Consider the following 17,865-nt stretch of genomic DNA (forward strand, 5'->3'; position numbering starts at 1 on the left):
TTTTTCATTGCAGAATATATACGTCAGGCCAGTTTTGGGTTGATATTGGGTGCTCCCTATTGTCATCACGATCAACTCGTCACGTGGCCATTTCAGTGACAACTACTGTGTGCGATTTTCAATAAAACGATACGTATAGTTAATAACCATATTCACCTGATCACGTGAGCAATACCTATTACCGATGAAATCTCCTGTCCCATCTCTTGATATGTCTGAATATTAGCATATTGACAGAAGCAATTCATAGAAGATAAAAGGCCAATCTAAAACAGATCACTCGAGATACGCATGTGGAACACTGAATTTCAGTAGAAATTGAAAAGCATAATCATGGCGGTGAAACTGACGCTAAGCTTAATGTGTTGGTCACTTGTCATGCAGTACTAACTTCCTGTATGAAGGAGCAATACTTCCTCACACAGTCAACACGTTTACAAGGTCACCTTGAAACAACCATGAAATACAATAACCACACTCTGGAAGTGAACTGATAAACGTATACGCAGTGTCAGTTAAGAGGATATAGGAAGATAAAACAGCTATTTGTGACATATTCCTACTCGTTGACTTAATTGATGAGCTATTATGAATGACCTTCATCGGTTTTGTGTTTATAGAGCAATTTAATCAGCTGATTTACAATTGAAAGCAGCCAAAGAGTTGTGGGATAGCTATGTTGGTGCTAGGTATATATCGTGTTAAAATGTACAACTTCTAAAGTAAAAGTTGTGTGACACCTCTTTAAGTTTACCAACAACAGTACTCTGAATATATTATCAGTGTTCGAAGAAGGATGAATTCGTTTCGTTTAAATAATTTAAAGCGATGATTGTTTACTCAAAAGCGAATGCAATATTGCATTCTAAATTATTTTGAAATTACCGCGAAAAGACAAAATTTTAGTATCGGTCCAAGTGGAAATTTGTTAAATACTAGACGATGGTAAATTACAGGCGGAGAACATATCTCTATAAACTGTAATGGACTTTGAGAAAAGAAAAGAATGAATGGTTACCCTGGACCATCACAAAAGAGAAGAACAGAAACGAAAGCCTTGCAAGATTTTACCGTTTTCCAAAGGAAGAAATCCTTTATGATTTAACACAAAGTTGTTGGAAATAGTTATCTTCTATTGATTAAAATATTGCACTGAGTCAGATATAAACACATATATAGAATAGACAGACAGACAGATAGATAGATAGATAGATAGATAGATAGATAGATAGATAGATAGATAGATAGATAGATAGATAGATAGATAGATAGATAGATAGATAGATAGATAGATAGATAGATAGACGGATGGATGGATGGATGGATAGATAGATAGATAGATAGATAGATAGATAGATAGATAGATAGATAGATAGATAGATAGATAGATAGATAGATAGATAGATAGATAGATAGATAGATAGATAGATAGATAGATAGATAGATAGATAGATAGATAGATAGATAGATAGATAGATAAAACAAATTACTTCAAGATTAAAGTAATAATACATATTACTTAAGTTTCATGCATTCTGCAATCTTCAGACAGAAATGAAGGGATTCTTAGTTCTAAACTCTCATTTATATGGTTGGGACGTACCGTTTCGTATTGGCGGTGTTAAAATTTGATAAAAAATATTTGCTTTAGTGACGACTTTTTGAAATAAACTTCGAGCTTTTGTTTAACAGCGTAGATTTGTCAGCATTGATAATGTGTAGCTGTTTTGATGTCGTCACCAAGACAAATATTATTTTTGAAGGTTTAACATAACCTAGAAATGTAACGGTATGTCCCGACTATATTAATGAGACGGTAGAGCTAAGAATCCCTTTATTTCTCTCCGAAGATTGCAGAATTCATGAAACTTAAGCTTCTTTTGTTTTCGTTTTTTCTCAAAAGGCATGGCTGTAAGTGACGAAACAAACACCAATGAATAGACTAATATTTTTGCATCATACCATTTCTCTTTTAATCATTTCATCATGCATCGTGTCAAGTTACATCAGAAAGTCTTTTTAAAACCAAAGGGTGTACAACCATAGATTTTAGAAAACATTAAGGTCCGCATCACGTGCCAGTTCCTGATAATTATCAGTAGCAGCACAGCGGTGCCTAAAGTCCGCCCCGTATCGCTTTTTCACAGACAACCTTATTATATTAGATTTTCAGACAAGCTGATTGTTGAAAAAACCTACTATTTCAGTTTACTTGACTCAATCTTATTTACAAATTTGATTACACAAGACCTGAAGAATCCGTTGCATTTTTAGGCCAACCATATTTCGATGTGGAATCACAGAAAGACATGATCAATATGTAAATTACATTTTGTTACGGATTTCAGACCTACGGAAATGACATTTCAATCAAGTCTTACATAAATCGCTGCGAATTTGTGAACGAATTCGACATTTAAATTGCGCGAGGTGCGCGAACATTTTGCGGCCAGGCATTTTTCTAGTTTGGCAAGAGAAAAACATACGTGTGGAATCGGCGATTTCCATACAAATGTTTTTCTCTTACGTGATGTTTACGAGTTTTGACTAGCAATATTGCGCATGAAGGTAGTTGATCTTGTGTGACTTGTTCTGACTTATGCACGCAACAAATTCGATACACAGCCCCTTATTTCGGATATGCGATTTTCGATATTGGTTACGGTATGATGATCCTGTCTCACTCAGACTGATACATTTTAGACAAAATATCCCCGCGCCTATACTGTCGACGGTTTCCTTTATAGCTGATGCCTAAAAGCTCGCTTCCTCGTGCCGTTGTGATACTTTCTGACACAAAGGAAGTGTCCGTGCTGAGACACTGTTTACTCGGCCTGATATGAGGCTGATCTGAAAGTCTAGCACAAGGACAGCTGTGGATCTTGCACAGCTGTCAGTTGATGATGGTTACATAAAGGCACTTCTTGATCCCGGGAAAAGTGAAAAAAGAAAGTAAGAAAAGAGATCGATTTGTAGAGAACTGCAAATCAATTACGTATTTCTCGACCCCTATCAATTCATTATTTTCTTCTGAATAAGGAACGCTTCTGGCCGAAAAGTAGTTACCCTGGAACTTTGTCCACTCTTTCACACGTAACTTCATAACAGCTCTATTGGGGAGGGGGCATGGTGACCATATACCATTCATGTTTCGGAAACAAAGCAGAGTTAATTAATTAAATAAATATGCCTGACTGAAACGTCCATTTAATGTAAAGATTATTATGTTTGGTTATCGCCGTCCGACTTGTGACACAGGTCAAGGTCAACATAAAATGGAAGAATTGACAAATGAAATTTCCTGTTCTGCACCAAATTTCGATATTCGATTTATTTCAAGCATACTCTAAAGCGCCTTTTCTTTGCATCTTCTCATTTATTTCATGCGACCCCCATACGATGCTGGATTTCCAGCCAATTCGCGTTTAGTTCTACAATATCATCATCAAATATAAACTGACCGCATAATGCACGGCGTTACATGTGAAATCCTGTGTTTGATATGCACACTCTAAAACGACAATCATGGAAAAATGTAACGGTATTTTCGAATTGCTTCTTCGATTTCGACAAAAATTCGGTTGGCCTGAAATGCCACGGATCATGTGGTCATACCGTTTCAGGTGCATGCATGCATGAATGCATGCGTGCGTGCGTGCGTGCGTGCGTGCGTGCGTGCGTGCGTGTGTGTGTGTGTGTGTGTGTGTGTGTGTGTGTGTGTGTGTGTGTGTGTATCTGTGTATCTATGTATCTATATATGTATGTATCTGTCTACCTAAACGGTCTGTTTATCTGTCTGTCTGCCTGTCTACGCTTATATCCAAAGCTATGAAATGCCTATTGGCACTTGAGTGATGGGTAGAATAAAAGTGCCTTCTGACAGATCTAAGCTTTAAGATTTGATTAAAGCATTGACATTTTGAGAAGTTTTATTGGCATAGGGTAGAGAGAGATCGAAACGACAGAGGCCGCTGAGCAGCGACCGTAGGAAGTTAGATTCCATCTTGGCGTTTAAAGAAGGTATATATCCGATGAACGAAAGGTACATGATGTAGAATGCACGCGGAACAGCGCCCTCAAGACCGAAAGCCCAACTTGCATTTTTTCTGAATCGCTGACGTTTTGTATAGCAAGTCTGGACTGAAGAGGGCACATTTTCAAAAATGTATTGAATGGACATTATTTCATCAGTCAAAAATTCTAATACTTCATATAACATGAACTTCATCTATTCTGATGAAAGGGCATGCGCAAACATAAGGGAGAGACTCAAAAGTAGATTTTAGTTCTCAAATTCCGTCGTAGATAGGCAAACTCCGATAGAGCGAGATCGATATCTACACTTATACAGACATAAAACATAACCACACAACGATTGACATAGAGGGGTCGGCAAAAATACGAGATCTCTGTGGCTTTTACCTCACATTTATGTGTTTATTTCATAATAACTTGCCAAGACCTTTGCTTCATGCTCTGGTAATGAAATATAAGGCATGCTTAGAAAGTAAAAACTGACCCAGTCGATTAACAGGTGGTTGGAGCATGACAGCAGCTAGCGTATCAAAGGGCTAAAGTTCACTCTGTGCTCACAATTGGTACCTGTTTGTGTCACTTGATACTACATCGTACAAACAAGACTGAAATTGTAATAGCTTTATGAGAAACAAACAAACAGGCGTCACTTGGTCCAGTTGACCACTTGATCACATGCTTGAGTCTGTCCAATCAGTAATGATCGAGTTACAAATAATGTAGATTTATTTCATGAAACTAGACTTATTGAAGATCATCAAGGAGTGTTAAATGTATTTCAAAACTATGAATTCAGGGACTTGAGCATTCCGTAGTAATAAGATCACTATTTTCAAAAATGTAATGTACTACATTCCAAATTTAATCATCATTCATTTTTATATGAAACATGAACAGTTGTATATAAAAATAAATTCAAGAATCAGCTGATAAAATTTGATAGCAATCGAGAAATCACATTTTCTAAGGAAAACGCTTTGACTGTGGAAACTTCAAATTTTAGATTCTGAGTCAAAGCTTTGTGAATCAATGGCTAACATGAAAACAAAAGAAGTACCGGAATACCATATTTCAGATATCGCTATCGCTATGAACTCATTGAAAAAATATCAAAATAAGAGTACAAAAAAAACAAAAAATAAAAAATAAAAAACAAAGTGAGCAAACTTGTTACACAGCTTTTGATTACTTCAAATCTTCTCACTTTCATGCTGACGTGCATATTGTGGTATTAACGTGTCTATTTGAACCAACAACAAATACTACAGCCATACACGAGGTGTTTCTCATATTGTTATGGTTGTCAAACACTCTTACAGACAACTGTCAACATTGATGTATTTGACATAACTAACACACCACGCCGAGTAATTCTCTTTGAAGGAAATTGTCACTTTAAACTGACAGCATTAAGTGCTATTTTACATTATTATTAAATAAACTTTCATTTTTTTAACTTCTTACGAAATCGTACGTGGCAGTATGGATTCAATACGATAAAATTAACCTATGTAAGTAAATACCGGGGTCAGTTTAAAGATGACCCTCCATCGATAACAGCTTTTTGAAAAATGACCCTCTGATTCCCCTCTAGCTCTCTATGTACTAAACTTAAAACTCTTGTATCATGTGTATGTCTGTTATTAAGGCCCTTATGTAAAAACATGTTAAGACTCAATGTATGAATGTATGTACGTACGTACGTACGTACGTACGTACGTACGTACGTACGTACGTACGTACGTACGTACGTACGTACGTACGTACGTACGTATGTATGTATGTATGTATGTATGTATGTATGTATGTATGTATGTATGTATGTATGTATGTATGTATGTATGTATGTATGTATGTATGTATGTATGTATGTACGTATGTATGTATGTATGTATGTACGTATTACGTACGTACGTACGTACGTGCGATTGTATGTATGTAATATGTATAGTGTACGTATGTATCAAGTGTTTCCTCATTAAATTCAGATTGAGGAACAATCGATGATATTATTTTCAGTACATCTAACTCAACATTTCTTCTTCGACACCAAAACTCTGGTTGTAGTCGGTGCATTTAATGACTGCTTTAACACAAAAGTTTGTACATATATTACTAGAATGTTTTCAGTGCTTCCCTGAAAACATGGAATTTATTGACTTTGAAAAGATCCAGCATCTAGGTGGTTTGGACGGACATGCTTGTATTCCATGGCCAATTGATGTTTCCTCAGAAAACTTCAGACACTACTGCGTTCAAATCACAACCGTGCAGGGTTGGGTACGCACATATGCGTGCGTTTAATTACAGAATTACAGCATTACAGCATTTGGCTGTTGTAAGTAGACCACTTGTGTTCCAGAGCTGGTCGACTGTTCCTCCTGAAGAAGATAACTAGTATCAGCAGTCCAATCAAAACCAGCATTACAAATGCTACTGCAATCGCGATGATTATCAAGTTCGTCTGACTAAGAATTCCTGTGGTGTCATCGGTAATACTGTCTGTCAGTGAAGGTGCAAGTGTCGATTCGACTCCAGAGGGCTCCGAGTCTGTAGTCCCTGAAACGAAAGAAAATACATTTTTTCAAAATCTGAATAAAGGTGTGCATGACAGATGAGTATGACAGACGGTGATGTCACGTTCACGATGAAGTCAACAAAGTGTACTTTATACAGTCTCTGCAAGACAAGCCATCTTAAGCGTATATTTTAACAGTCTTCGAACGATCATGTCTGTTAAGATACTTTATGGAAAATTGTGTAACATAGTTTTGGCCAAATTTGGACCAATGAACCTGGTAAGAATATCGCCCTGTGTATCACAGCTTAGTTTACGAGTATCAGCGCTATAACCAATACTTGGTGTCTGAAAACAACGGATTGAAAATTGAAAATACTGTTTCGCGATTAAAGGCGACAAGGTGCTACGTTACACTTTTTTATGCTGCTTAACGACTGAGCAGTTGAAGATTCTTAATTCTTACAATTGTTTGTAATCTGGTCGTAAAGACATTAATTTGCACCCCAGACTGGTGATAGTAATCTGTCTCAAGGCTTACATGTTAGATATATTTCGGTGTCGGTTTTCTGTTGATTATCCTGTACAAACAAGCCAGTCATTAGGTCCTTCCTGTTAATGATATGAAAACGTTTAGTGAGTGTAAAAAAACATGCATACCAGGCATCGAAGTGGCAAGGCTTGCCTGTAAGCGCTGTATCAAACATTTTTACCAAAACTTGTAATTGGAACAGTACTTCACGACTATTCATTCAAAAAGACATGAATTCAAAACACCATGAATTTCATCCTCAGAATGAACTTATTAGTTTTCTCTAACAAAACACTCTTTTAAAATGTAAGCACATAGCCGTGTCTGGAGTTGGCAAAAATCCAAACACAACAAACAAACCTCAAATCAGTGCTGTTTGAAAGACACCAAAGCAAAGACGCAGGCTTCAACTCCGGGGTCGAAGGTCATAGTTGTGAAAGGTCAGTAATGGAAGCGAGGATTGTATAGTTTATTTCATGGAAGTCCTCTGAAAATTTGATTTTCTAGGTTTAAAATATATAGAGAGCCTACATCGACATATGCTCTATTGAATGCAGTGATCACTGACAGAAGATCAACTGGCAAGAAGTTGATGATTGTACACGTATTCAGTGACTCAAAATGTTGGATACATTCACAAACGTAAACCAAGTTGTATAAAGGAATCTTAATATTTGAAGTTACATTCACAAACGTAAACCAAGTTGTATAAAGGAATCTTAATATTTGAAGTTCTTTGTTGGTATCGGGAAATAGAAAACAAGTAATTAGTCGGGCGAGATCAATCCCAAGAATTAAGATTTTGCACTTTACATTTTTCCATTCCCCTGTAACTTTACGTACCTGGAGTTGTTCGCCTTTCCTCAACCCTGACATATGTATACATGTCGCATTGGTCTGATATAAGATGGATCTTCGAATCATCCTGAGGCTCGGAAATCATTAAATGCAGTTGAAATTTCCCGGCGTTCATTGGTTTGACATTTTCTTGTTCAATGATGACACTCATGGACTGGTAACCTGCCATGGCTGTGAACGTAAGACGACGTCCAAATTCCTCCACAGATTTATCGCCGTCTACCCGACTCTCTGCCCGAATCTTTATATTTTCATTGCCCGTTGATGGATTCGCTTCCTTGTACAGCTCAGCAGTAACGATTGAAACGTCTGTAAGAGTCTTATTCAGCTGAACAGAATACGACATTGTCAGGTCGTCTCCTTCAGTCACGAAGATACATCATTGTTCTGGAGAATTTTGCAGCCATTTACATCAGAGAAAACGACGACCAGCCCTGAAAGTGAAGGAAAGACATAATTAAAAACCACCTGTGTTACATTTTACGCCAAAGATCTAGGTCTGCCAAAGAAATCTAATTGAGAGTAGATGGAGAGGCTTGAGACGACTAAAAGTATAGCCAAACAAACTTGTTTGGTATTGGTAAGAGTATGTGTCGAAATCATACCATCGACAGTTTTAATTTCCCGCCCGTCTGTGTGCATTACAGACAGGTAACCACATAAACTGATTTAACAGAGTCTAAAGAACATTCGCATTGAAGCTGCACTCGAAACATTTCCCAGATTATAACGCGTTAATCTGGCTCGGCTTAGCGAAAAAATGATCTGTTGTAAATAATACGCTATACGATGGCCACACCTTAAATAAGGCGAAACTTTATAAGCTTATTACTCATGAACAAAATTCTACATATATTCGGCAAAATTAGACTTATGTTAAAAATCGTAAATTGACGAAATGGAATAAGAAATGGAAATAGTTCAAGAAACAAAATATGATTCATATGAGATAAATTAGAAAGTTGATCATCAAAGATATCTAGAAATGATCAGAGTAGATGACACTCAAGAACTCCTTCGAACCTGTTGTAGATTGGAGTTACTGTGAACACACCAACGATCACGTGCTATTTTATTCATTAAAGGGTAAATGGTTGTTCAGGCCCTCTTATCAGTGAAATAATTTACCCGAAACATTAACAGTTAACCACAGGGCCGCAGGTTATCGTCATTTTTAAACGTGACATCACATTCTGTGGTCGTGCTAGGTAGTCCCCTTTGACGTCACATGCCCTCTAATTGATTCGTCAAGGTTTCGGGGATTTCCATTCGGTAAAACCAGGAATGACGTATCTTAGCTACTTTCACATAGCAAACTCCTCGTTTACAATCCCCGTCACTATGACAACGACATGAAAATCACGGTCAGAATCATAAAACTTGAACTTGACGTAAAAAAGCACATCAATCAACAATGGGGGTTGCTTGCCTGTTCCTGCTATATCGATCTTTAAACCGAAGATATAGATTGTACCGCTCAGCATATTAAAGCTGCAAGCTAGCAAATTTCCTCTGATGTTTCGTTCACATGTAAAGCTCTCAAGTTCAAAGAACAATCCTATGAAGGCCTAATGTATGCAATCGCCGACACGCTCATTGGAACGCCGCTTACCTTTCGATGCTAGAACGGCAAAGAAGAAGACACACTCCATAGCTGTAACATTCGACATAGTTTGTGAAACTCGGCGAGCTACAAAATGGTGCCAGGACTAACCACACCCTACTAAGGCCACCATAGAAAATATGCATGTTTCTGATCAACTCTTTCAGAAAATAAGAAAGGTAGGGTCTTAAAACTTTATACTTACATTTATTTTTAAATTTATTTCTAAAGGGATTAGGCCCATTAAAACAAGCAAAATAATTACAACATCATGAGTGATTTTTATAGTTCCGAAGAAAGTTTAGGATTTGAGGGTTGTAAATATGTTGTGTTTGGTTACCAGAAATACTCTAATATTTTATTAGGCGTAAGGGGTAATACCCTTTCAGGGGATGGGGAGGGTCAAAGTTCGGAAGTCAAAGGATAAATACCGACGTGATCAAATAGCAAAGCAGCGTTAAGCACAGCATTACAACTAACCCGATCTGAGGTGCATTAAGTTTGAGAATCTCCTTATTAATATGAACTCAATCTCAAAGTGATGAGATTTTTCAATACTTGGCGGGATAAGGACTGTGATTATGGTTGAATTTCATGGTACAGTGTATTGTCGCATCAAACAATATGCAGTGATCGTCATAAATGCAATGGTCTGAATAATTAAGTTTATGAATTTCGCCGTTGACAGAGGAAAGATTCTGCAGAAATCATCTGAACAAGCTGTAATAAATCTCAAGAACAAGGTCGAGTCGATTATTGTTATTCAATGAAGGATATGAGGATTGTTTGACACTGACATACATTACACTGACGTACACAAAGTCATCGATGAGATTTCGTAACATCGATTGTTCGCCTACAAAATACGGATCTTACTTAACTCAGTGATGCATGCAATTCGAAAACTGCTTGCTCAGCTTGTTCACAATCTATCACAATGCTGAATCGGCATTTTGTCAGGATGTGCGTGGGTGTTAGTGTTTGTACGACTCTCATTCAATGTATTGTTATGTAGAGACCGGGTCATGACATTTGTTTTGTGTTCTACATGGCGCTAGCTGGCCGAATCAATCTGTAAATAGGAGTGAAATTTGGAATGCATCCTACACATGCATGGATCATTGCACATAAACAGAATTTCAATAAATAAATTAACAGATAAGTAAATAAATTTAGAGATAAATAAACAAATAAAAAGAAGTAAGCAGATTAAATGACCTGCTGTAACTTTTGATGATTTTTCATTATTCTTTTCTTTTCATGTCAACTACACGTTGTAGTCAGTGGGCTAAAGGGGGTCTACGTGCACCCCCAAAGGATAACAAACCTGTATTTTTCAGAAGCCCTTGGATCCCTAGAATACGACATGGAATTTTAATAGAAAAAATATAGGGACGCAATAGCTGTTATGGTCATGTTTTGAAGGGTACCGCAAAATCACCATTTTCCAACTTAAATGCATTTTCGTCAAATCTGTGTTCTTGTAAGTCATGTGCTGAGCTTATTTTTTAACATAACCTCACTTGTTTGGTATCATTTGAAAGGCAATTTATTCCTATTTAAGGTGACATATTGTACTATGCAATATCTTCTACAGTTTTTGTGAAATATGACCAAAATACTACAGTTTTTGTGAAATATGACCAAAACTTACCCCATACCCCAAAATTTAACATTGCAAATTACAGTAAATCTCAAATTCTACCAATTTTTTAGCTTGGCATAATAAAAAAATGCAATGCTTTGTATGAAATCTGTTTTATTTGATACAGAGACATGTCAGAAATATGAAATAGACTTTTAACAGAAAAAATATTGGGACTCTACAGCTGTAATAGTCATATTTTGAAGGGTACCGCAAAATCACAGTGTTGCAGATTTGCATGCATTTTTGTTAAACCTGTCTTCCTATAAGTCATCTGCTGAGCTTGTTTTTGAATATAACCTCACTTGTTAGGTATCATTAGAAAGATAAATCTTTAAAATGACATATTGTAACATGCAATATCTAGTATAGTTTTCATGAAATATGACCAAAACTTACCCCATACCCCAAAGTTTACATTGAAAATTGCAGTCAAAGCTAAAATCAAATTCTACAAATCTTTTAGCTAGACACAAAAAATCTGGCCGTTTTTGCGATTAAATCTGTTTTATTTGGTACAGGGACATGTCAGCAATATGAAATAGACTTTTAACAGAAAAAATATTGGGACTCTACAGCTGTAACAGTCATATTTTGAAGGGTACCGCAAAACCACAGTGTTGCAGATTTGCATGCATTTTTGTTAAACCTGTCTTCATATAGGTCATCTGCTGAGCTTGATTTTGAATATAACCTCACTTGTTAGGTATCATTAGAAAGATAATTTACTAATCTTTAAAATGAACATATTGTTACATGCAATTTCTTGTATAGTATTCATGATATATGACCAAAACTTATTTGGTACAGGGACATGTCAGAAATATGAAATAGACTTTTAACAGAAACAATATTGGGATTCTATGGCTGTAATCGGCATATTCTGCGGAGTACTGCAAAATCACAGCCGTGCAGACTCATAAGCGTTTTTGTTAAGTTTGTCCCATTGTAGGTCATCTGCTGAGCTTATTTTATTACATAACCATGTTTATTTGGTACCATCGAAAAGGTAATTTAGTAATTTTTAAAATGACATATTGTTATACGCCATATCTTATATAGTTTTATTGAATATGACGAAAACTTACCCTATACCACAAGTTTATATCGAAAATTACCTTCGTAGCTATCGTCAAATTCTACCAATTTTCTAGCTAGACATAGCAAATAACGCAATGCTTCATATGAAATTTTTTTATTTGCTACTCGGGAATGTCAGAAATATGAAATAGACTTTCAACAGAAAATATATTGGGACTCTACAGCTGTAACAGTCATATTTTGAAGGGTATCGCAAAATCAAAGTATTGCCAACTCGCATGCTGTTTTGTTAAACCTGTCTTCTCATAAGTCATCTGCTGAGCTTGATTTTTGACATAACCTGGGTTGTTAGGTATCAATAAAAAGGCAATTTACTAGTTTTTTTTAAATGACATATTGTATATGCAATATCTTGTTTAGGTTTCATGAAATAGGACCAAAACTTACCCTATACCCCAAGGTTTACACAGCAAATCTGAAACGCTACCATTTTTACAATTTATTAACTTTGTATACAAAAGGCAATGCTTGTATGCAATCTATGAAATCTGTGTTAGTATGTCACAAATATGAAATTAACTTTTAACAGGAATATAATATGATTTGATAGCCTTTTGGATCATATTTGGAAGGGTACCCAGGTATCAGGGCAAATTTGCCGAAACACATACATTTGACATATATTGGTTCCCCCTCCAAAAATGATCCAAATGGCTACTAAATTGTATCATCTTCCCGTTAAAAGTTAATTTTATACTTGTGACATACTTTTGTAACAAATAAATCAGATTTCATACAAGAATTGCCTTTTGTATTATGTGTAGCAAAAAATGGTAGAATTTAAGATAAGCCGTAATTTGCGATTTGAACTTTTGGGGTATGGGGTAAAGTTTGACCATATTTCAGAAACACTATGAAGGGCATTGCATATTACAATTAGTCCGGGGTCACTTGTCGTGATTTTGGCTTCCGTGTGCATTTCGTGAAGACTCTTTTCAACATATATCATTTTGTTCCTTAATACCTGGACAGTCCAAAAACATTGTTGGCATTTTTTCTTTCCACTTTGTCAAGGTCAAATTCAAGGTCATTCGTTACTCGGCAAATTCCATTGGTTAAGCATTGTAGTGCATACAAATTGGCTATAATCATTGACCAAAATACCTTCGGTGGTATAGGGGAACCAAACAGCTCATGATAGATTTAAAAAAACCTGTTTGAGGCATTATTGGATTTTTTTTACCGTTTTATTGGATTTATATGCAATTACAAGGATTTGTGTGTGTTGCAGTTGTCAATCATTTCCATGCACTGTGTTAAATAATGACACGGATTGGTTTCTGACATGCCCTGCGCTTGACAACTACATCATAGACGTTATTTTATCAATTTCTGTGCTTTCAGCGTAAACCGTCCGCAGTATTACCAGCTCTGCAAGGTTGTAAAATCCAGACCTCTGCGCAGAATTTAACTAGTGTTGACTGGATTACTGTGCAGCTAGCAGTGTACTCTTTGCTTGTAGTAAGAGTAAGTCTTCCCTTTTCCTCGCATTTCTCTCCAAGCCATGTAAAACTATTTGGATGTTTCCTTAGTAACAATAGCTGGGATTAGAGACTTGTTGCGAAATATAGGCTATATGTAGAAGCCGTTTATCAAAGCAAAGCCTCTTGACTGAGAAATATAGGCTATTACCTGTGTTTTTGAAAATCAACTCCAGTACACACAATGTTGTACTAACCAAGACACCCATTGGTAGAATATTGATATAGAGTACGAAAAATGATACATTAACAATAGGTTGATTCTTTATTTAGACACAGGTTTAGTCCATAGGTTATTTAGGGTTAAAGATGACAAGAGAAGTCAAAGACAGTGTTAGTAGTTTCTCAGAAACCGTTATCCATAGGCTATTTACTAGATATTGTAATGTCACGGAATAGTTAACATTTAGTGGTTGCGTTTCACATATAAATAGTTCACATACCTGACATTGCATACAAATAACTTCGTCAAAATTTTCAGTATGGAAAAACATATCATTCCTCTGAAAAGAGGACGCTCTGAAACAGACTTACGGTAAAGTCTGTTTCAGAACTTTCTCTTTATGATGATACGTCAGGAAGTAAGTGGTGAGCTTGTGTCAAATCCCACTGCATATGACACAGTGCGGAGTTTGTTCACCAGAGAGGTGTATTTGGTGATGGTGTCTTTCCAGAAATAAATTCAAGACTCAGGGATGATGATTCTTTTTCCCTTCGAGCTTGTGGTGCTAGCTGGCATAGGGAATGCTAAGCAAATACTTGCCACAGAGGTCTACTCCAGAGAGCAAAATTGCGCTATGAAAAAGCATTAGAGCAAGGTGATAGCTCTGTAATATTAGGTAAAGCAACTTTAAACCTCATCTACTACGGAATGTGTTGTTTCATCTGAACATAAAGTTGCTTTCACTAGACCATCAGCTAGTACATATGACAAAAGCATGTTTTGTTTTTTTTCTCTGTCAACAATATAGGTTTTCTTTGGGTCCTCTCCATGAGGTTTCTTCACTCAATACTCGGGAAAACTAAAAAGGGCAGTAAACAAAGGAAAATCAAACTTGTTAAAAGTCAGATTCAGTGGTGCAATAGATCCAAAGGATGCTAGAGCCATTGATATTGCGAAATTTAAACACAAATGCAGACTTACACCCATTGTGTGAGACTGGATCTGCAAATGTCGGTAATGACAATACCACCATGCTTGCTGCAGATATCGAATTTTTTTCCTTGTTGGACTTGCTGAAGGAGCGGTTTTTAACCTTGGAGAAGTACATGACTCATATTTGGCAATACGTAAGGAACATGGAATTGTGTGATGGTATTACTTTTGTAGCTATATTTATCGTTCGCTCAGTTAAAGCGATGAATTCGTTTCTTCGCTTCGATAAAGTTTGTATGTGTGATGTGTAATAGTGAGCATGCGTGTGTGAGTGCTTCACGAACTCTACAACGTGTGGAGCGGTCTCAGTCAGAAAAATGTAACAACTTAGCCGGCTATTGAACCACTCTTTTTTGGGAGTGGAGATTTAGCCGAGCGGTTCTCTCTGTGGCCTCTCCGCTAGGCGACTGATGCCGTATGTTGTGGGTTCGAACCCGATTGAAAACTAGCCGTATTTATAGCTAAACTTTCTTCAGATTAGAGTTATGGCATTAAAAGTCATTGACCTTTGACAGGAAATGTTAGGGACCGGTCAGTTTCTTCGGCCAGGGGGTGGATTATTTTTTGCCGGTGTCAAAAAGTGGCTGACCTCCCTTTTCCAACTTTTGAAAACAGGGTGACCCCCTGTGCACGACAAAGGTAAAATAAAAGGTGGTTGTCATGTCAGTTGTAAGATAGGACCTTAAAAGTGTCAATTCTAAAGTTTGAATACAGTATTTTGAATAAGCTGTGAATGTATTCCACTCTTTTTATGCATAACCGGATCTTCAAAACTGTTATAAGACAAAATGTAAAATTTGTGAAATTTTAGTGCATGTACACTTTGCAAAACTTACTTTCAATTTACAGACATCAAGATAATTCTGACATATATCTGATACATTAAAATACTGCACCCTAAGGGCGCGCCGTAAAATATTAAACATCCAGATATCTCTGATATATGTGATATATGAAAGTCATACGGATGAAGGGCGTGCTGAAAAATATGTTTGAAATTTAAAGTAACGCGCCCGAAAGGGCGCGCCGAAAATCATTAAACATAAAGACATCTCTGATATATATATATATATCCGATATATGCAAGTTTCGCGCTTGTTCGGGGAGCTCTCAAAAATATGTCTTATTATTATTATTAAAGTTACGCGCCCAAAGTGCACTCCGAAAATGCAACTCAATCATGAAATTTGTTGCTGGCAAGATGCATTTTAGGCAAGTATGAGCCCGTGTCGACCCCCCTATTTGGCATTTTAATAACATGGTAATCCCCCTTTATCACCAAAGTCAAAAACAGGTGACCCCCTGAATCCACCGTCCCCCAAGGCCAAAGAATCTGACCAGTACCTTAGACATCTGATTTCCTGAGACTATTGTATAAGTTTTATGAATCTGAAATTGTAGACAAGATAATCAATGTGATGTGTGAGATATGGAAAATCAATGTGATATTTAAATATGGAAAAATTAGAAAGAAATTTCATACTGACCTTTAATTGACCTTTGGTAAAGTAGTTCTATATATTATTAATGCAATAGCCGTTTTTCAACAAACTTAAATTTAATGATTATAAGGAATAATCCATAACAAAATGCATGTTTCCAAAAATAATTTTGTTGCAAACGGGCATAAAAATCCTTTTATAGCTAAGAATAGCTGATTTTGTTGATTTTAAGAAATGACCTTGAATTGACCTTCAGAGTTGTCAGAAAAAATGCCAACAATGTTTTTTGAAAATCTTGGCCATTAAGTAAATCGATGAGCTAGGTTGGCAAAAATCTTCACTCAAAACACACGGAATGACAATTGACCCGGACTATGACCCATGTCGGGGACATCACTATCGGAGTATGATAACTCGAGATTCCAGCGTGGTGTTGCTTCCTTTAGCAAGGGAATTTATTCCTCCTTGCTTCATTGATGCCCTCACTTTATCCTGTGATTGCGCTTAAATTTGGATGATTTTCTTTTAAGTAAAGAAAGAAAACAAAAAAAGATTAAGAGACACATATAGTCTGTGACTCTATTGGTCGGGAATGTACTAGTCTGAGATGGCAGGTCAAGTTTAGGAAGTGTGTTCTTCGTTTTAATACCCAGCGCTGACCACAGGTTATCGTAACGTTGCTTGGATAGTCGTTCGAGGTGGGCGGCCGCAGGTCGCCGTTTCCAAGTAAACGGCAACCTGCGGCCGCCCGCCTCGAACGACTATCCAAGCAACGTTACGATAACCTGTGGCGCTGACTTTTGAACAATGGCTCCACAAAAATATCTGCTTATACTTTTGTCAGATTTTACACTGCATTACACAGTCCCCGTAAGACGAGGATAGAGCCAGCAGATTATAGTGTTGGCTGTCAAGACAAAGTTTGGTCGGTCACGTTAATTGCTAGAAAACGAGGGCACATCCTTACAGATGCCAACAGTTATTCCGACAATCGGTATGGTACCGGTGACACTTACCGACAAGGCATTTCAAACAGGCAGGAAACCAAACAGCCATTATTGCATTGGTCCTTGCATCTTGCATCCTGCACTTTCTAAACTGTTCTCGAGATGTACTGATAAATCTGAAAAGACAGTGTCTCTGTCAGTGTCTCTGTCTGAAAAGACAGTGTCTCTGTCTATATTAAATATTCACCATACATTTAGATATGATGTCATGGTAATTTACGTTAAGGCAACACGGGAGCTAGCCTGAGATGGCAGGTCAAGTGTAGGAAGTGTGTTCTTCTTTCACCCAGCGCTGACTTTTAGCTGGTGAACCTTGGATGAATTAGTGGAAAGTCCCGTGCCACCCTCATGACATAGCGGTTACGTTACGGTGACATTGCGTGTTTGAAAGGTTATCAGCCAAGCGTTAGACTGTCGACAGTCCCTCGTGCCTTCTTTTGACAGGAGTCACTTTATTAAGTGCGGTAGCAATCCAATGTATGCGAGT

The 17,865-nt window shown here is 37.0% G+C and overlaps 1 protein-coding gene across 1 annotated transcript in view; it reads right to left on the bottom strand.

Annotated features, from left to right (window-relative positions):
* Positions 1–17,442, bottom strand: part of LOC139126546 (uncharacterized) — a 67,325-nt gene extending 49,883 nt beyond the window's left edge. The window contains exon 1 of the mRNA XM_070692615.1: positions 17,388–17,442. Within this exon, the coding sequence (XP_070548716.1) occupies positions 17,388–17,427 (40 nt within the window). The 5' untranslated portion in view covers positions 17,428–17,442. The remainder of the gene's footprint in view (positions 1–17,387) is intronic.
* Positions 17,443–17,865: the final 423 nt, after the last annotated feature.

Source organism: Ptychodera flava (genome assembly GCF_041260155.1).
Source record: "Ptychodera flava strain L36383 chromosome 3 unlocalized genomic scaffold, AS_Pfla_20210202 Scaffold_27__1_contigs__length_13241970_pilon, whole genome shotgun sequence".
NCBI lineage: Eukaryota > Metazoa > Hemichordata > Enteropneusta > Ptychoderidae > Ptychodera > Ptychodera flava.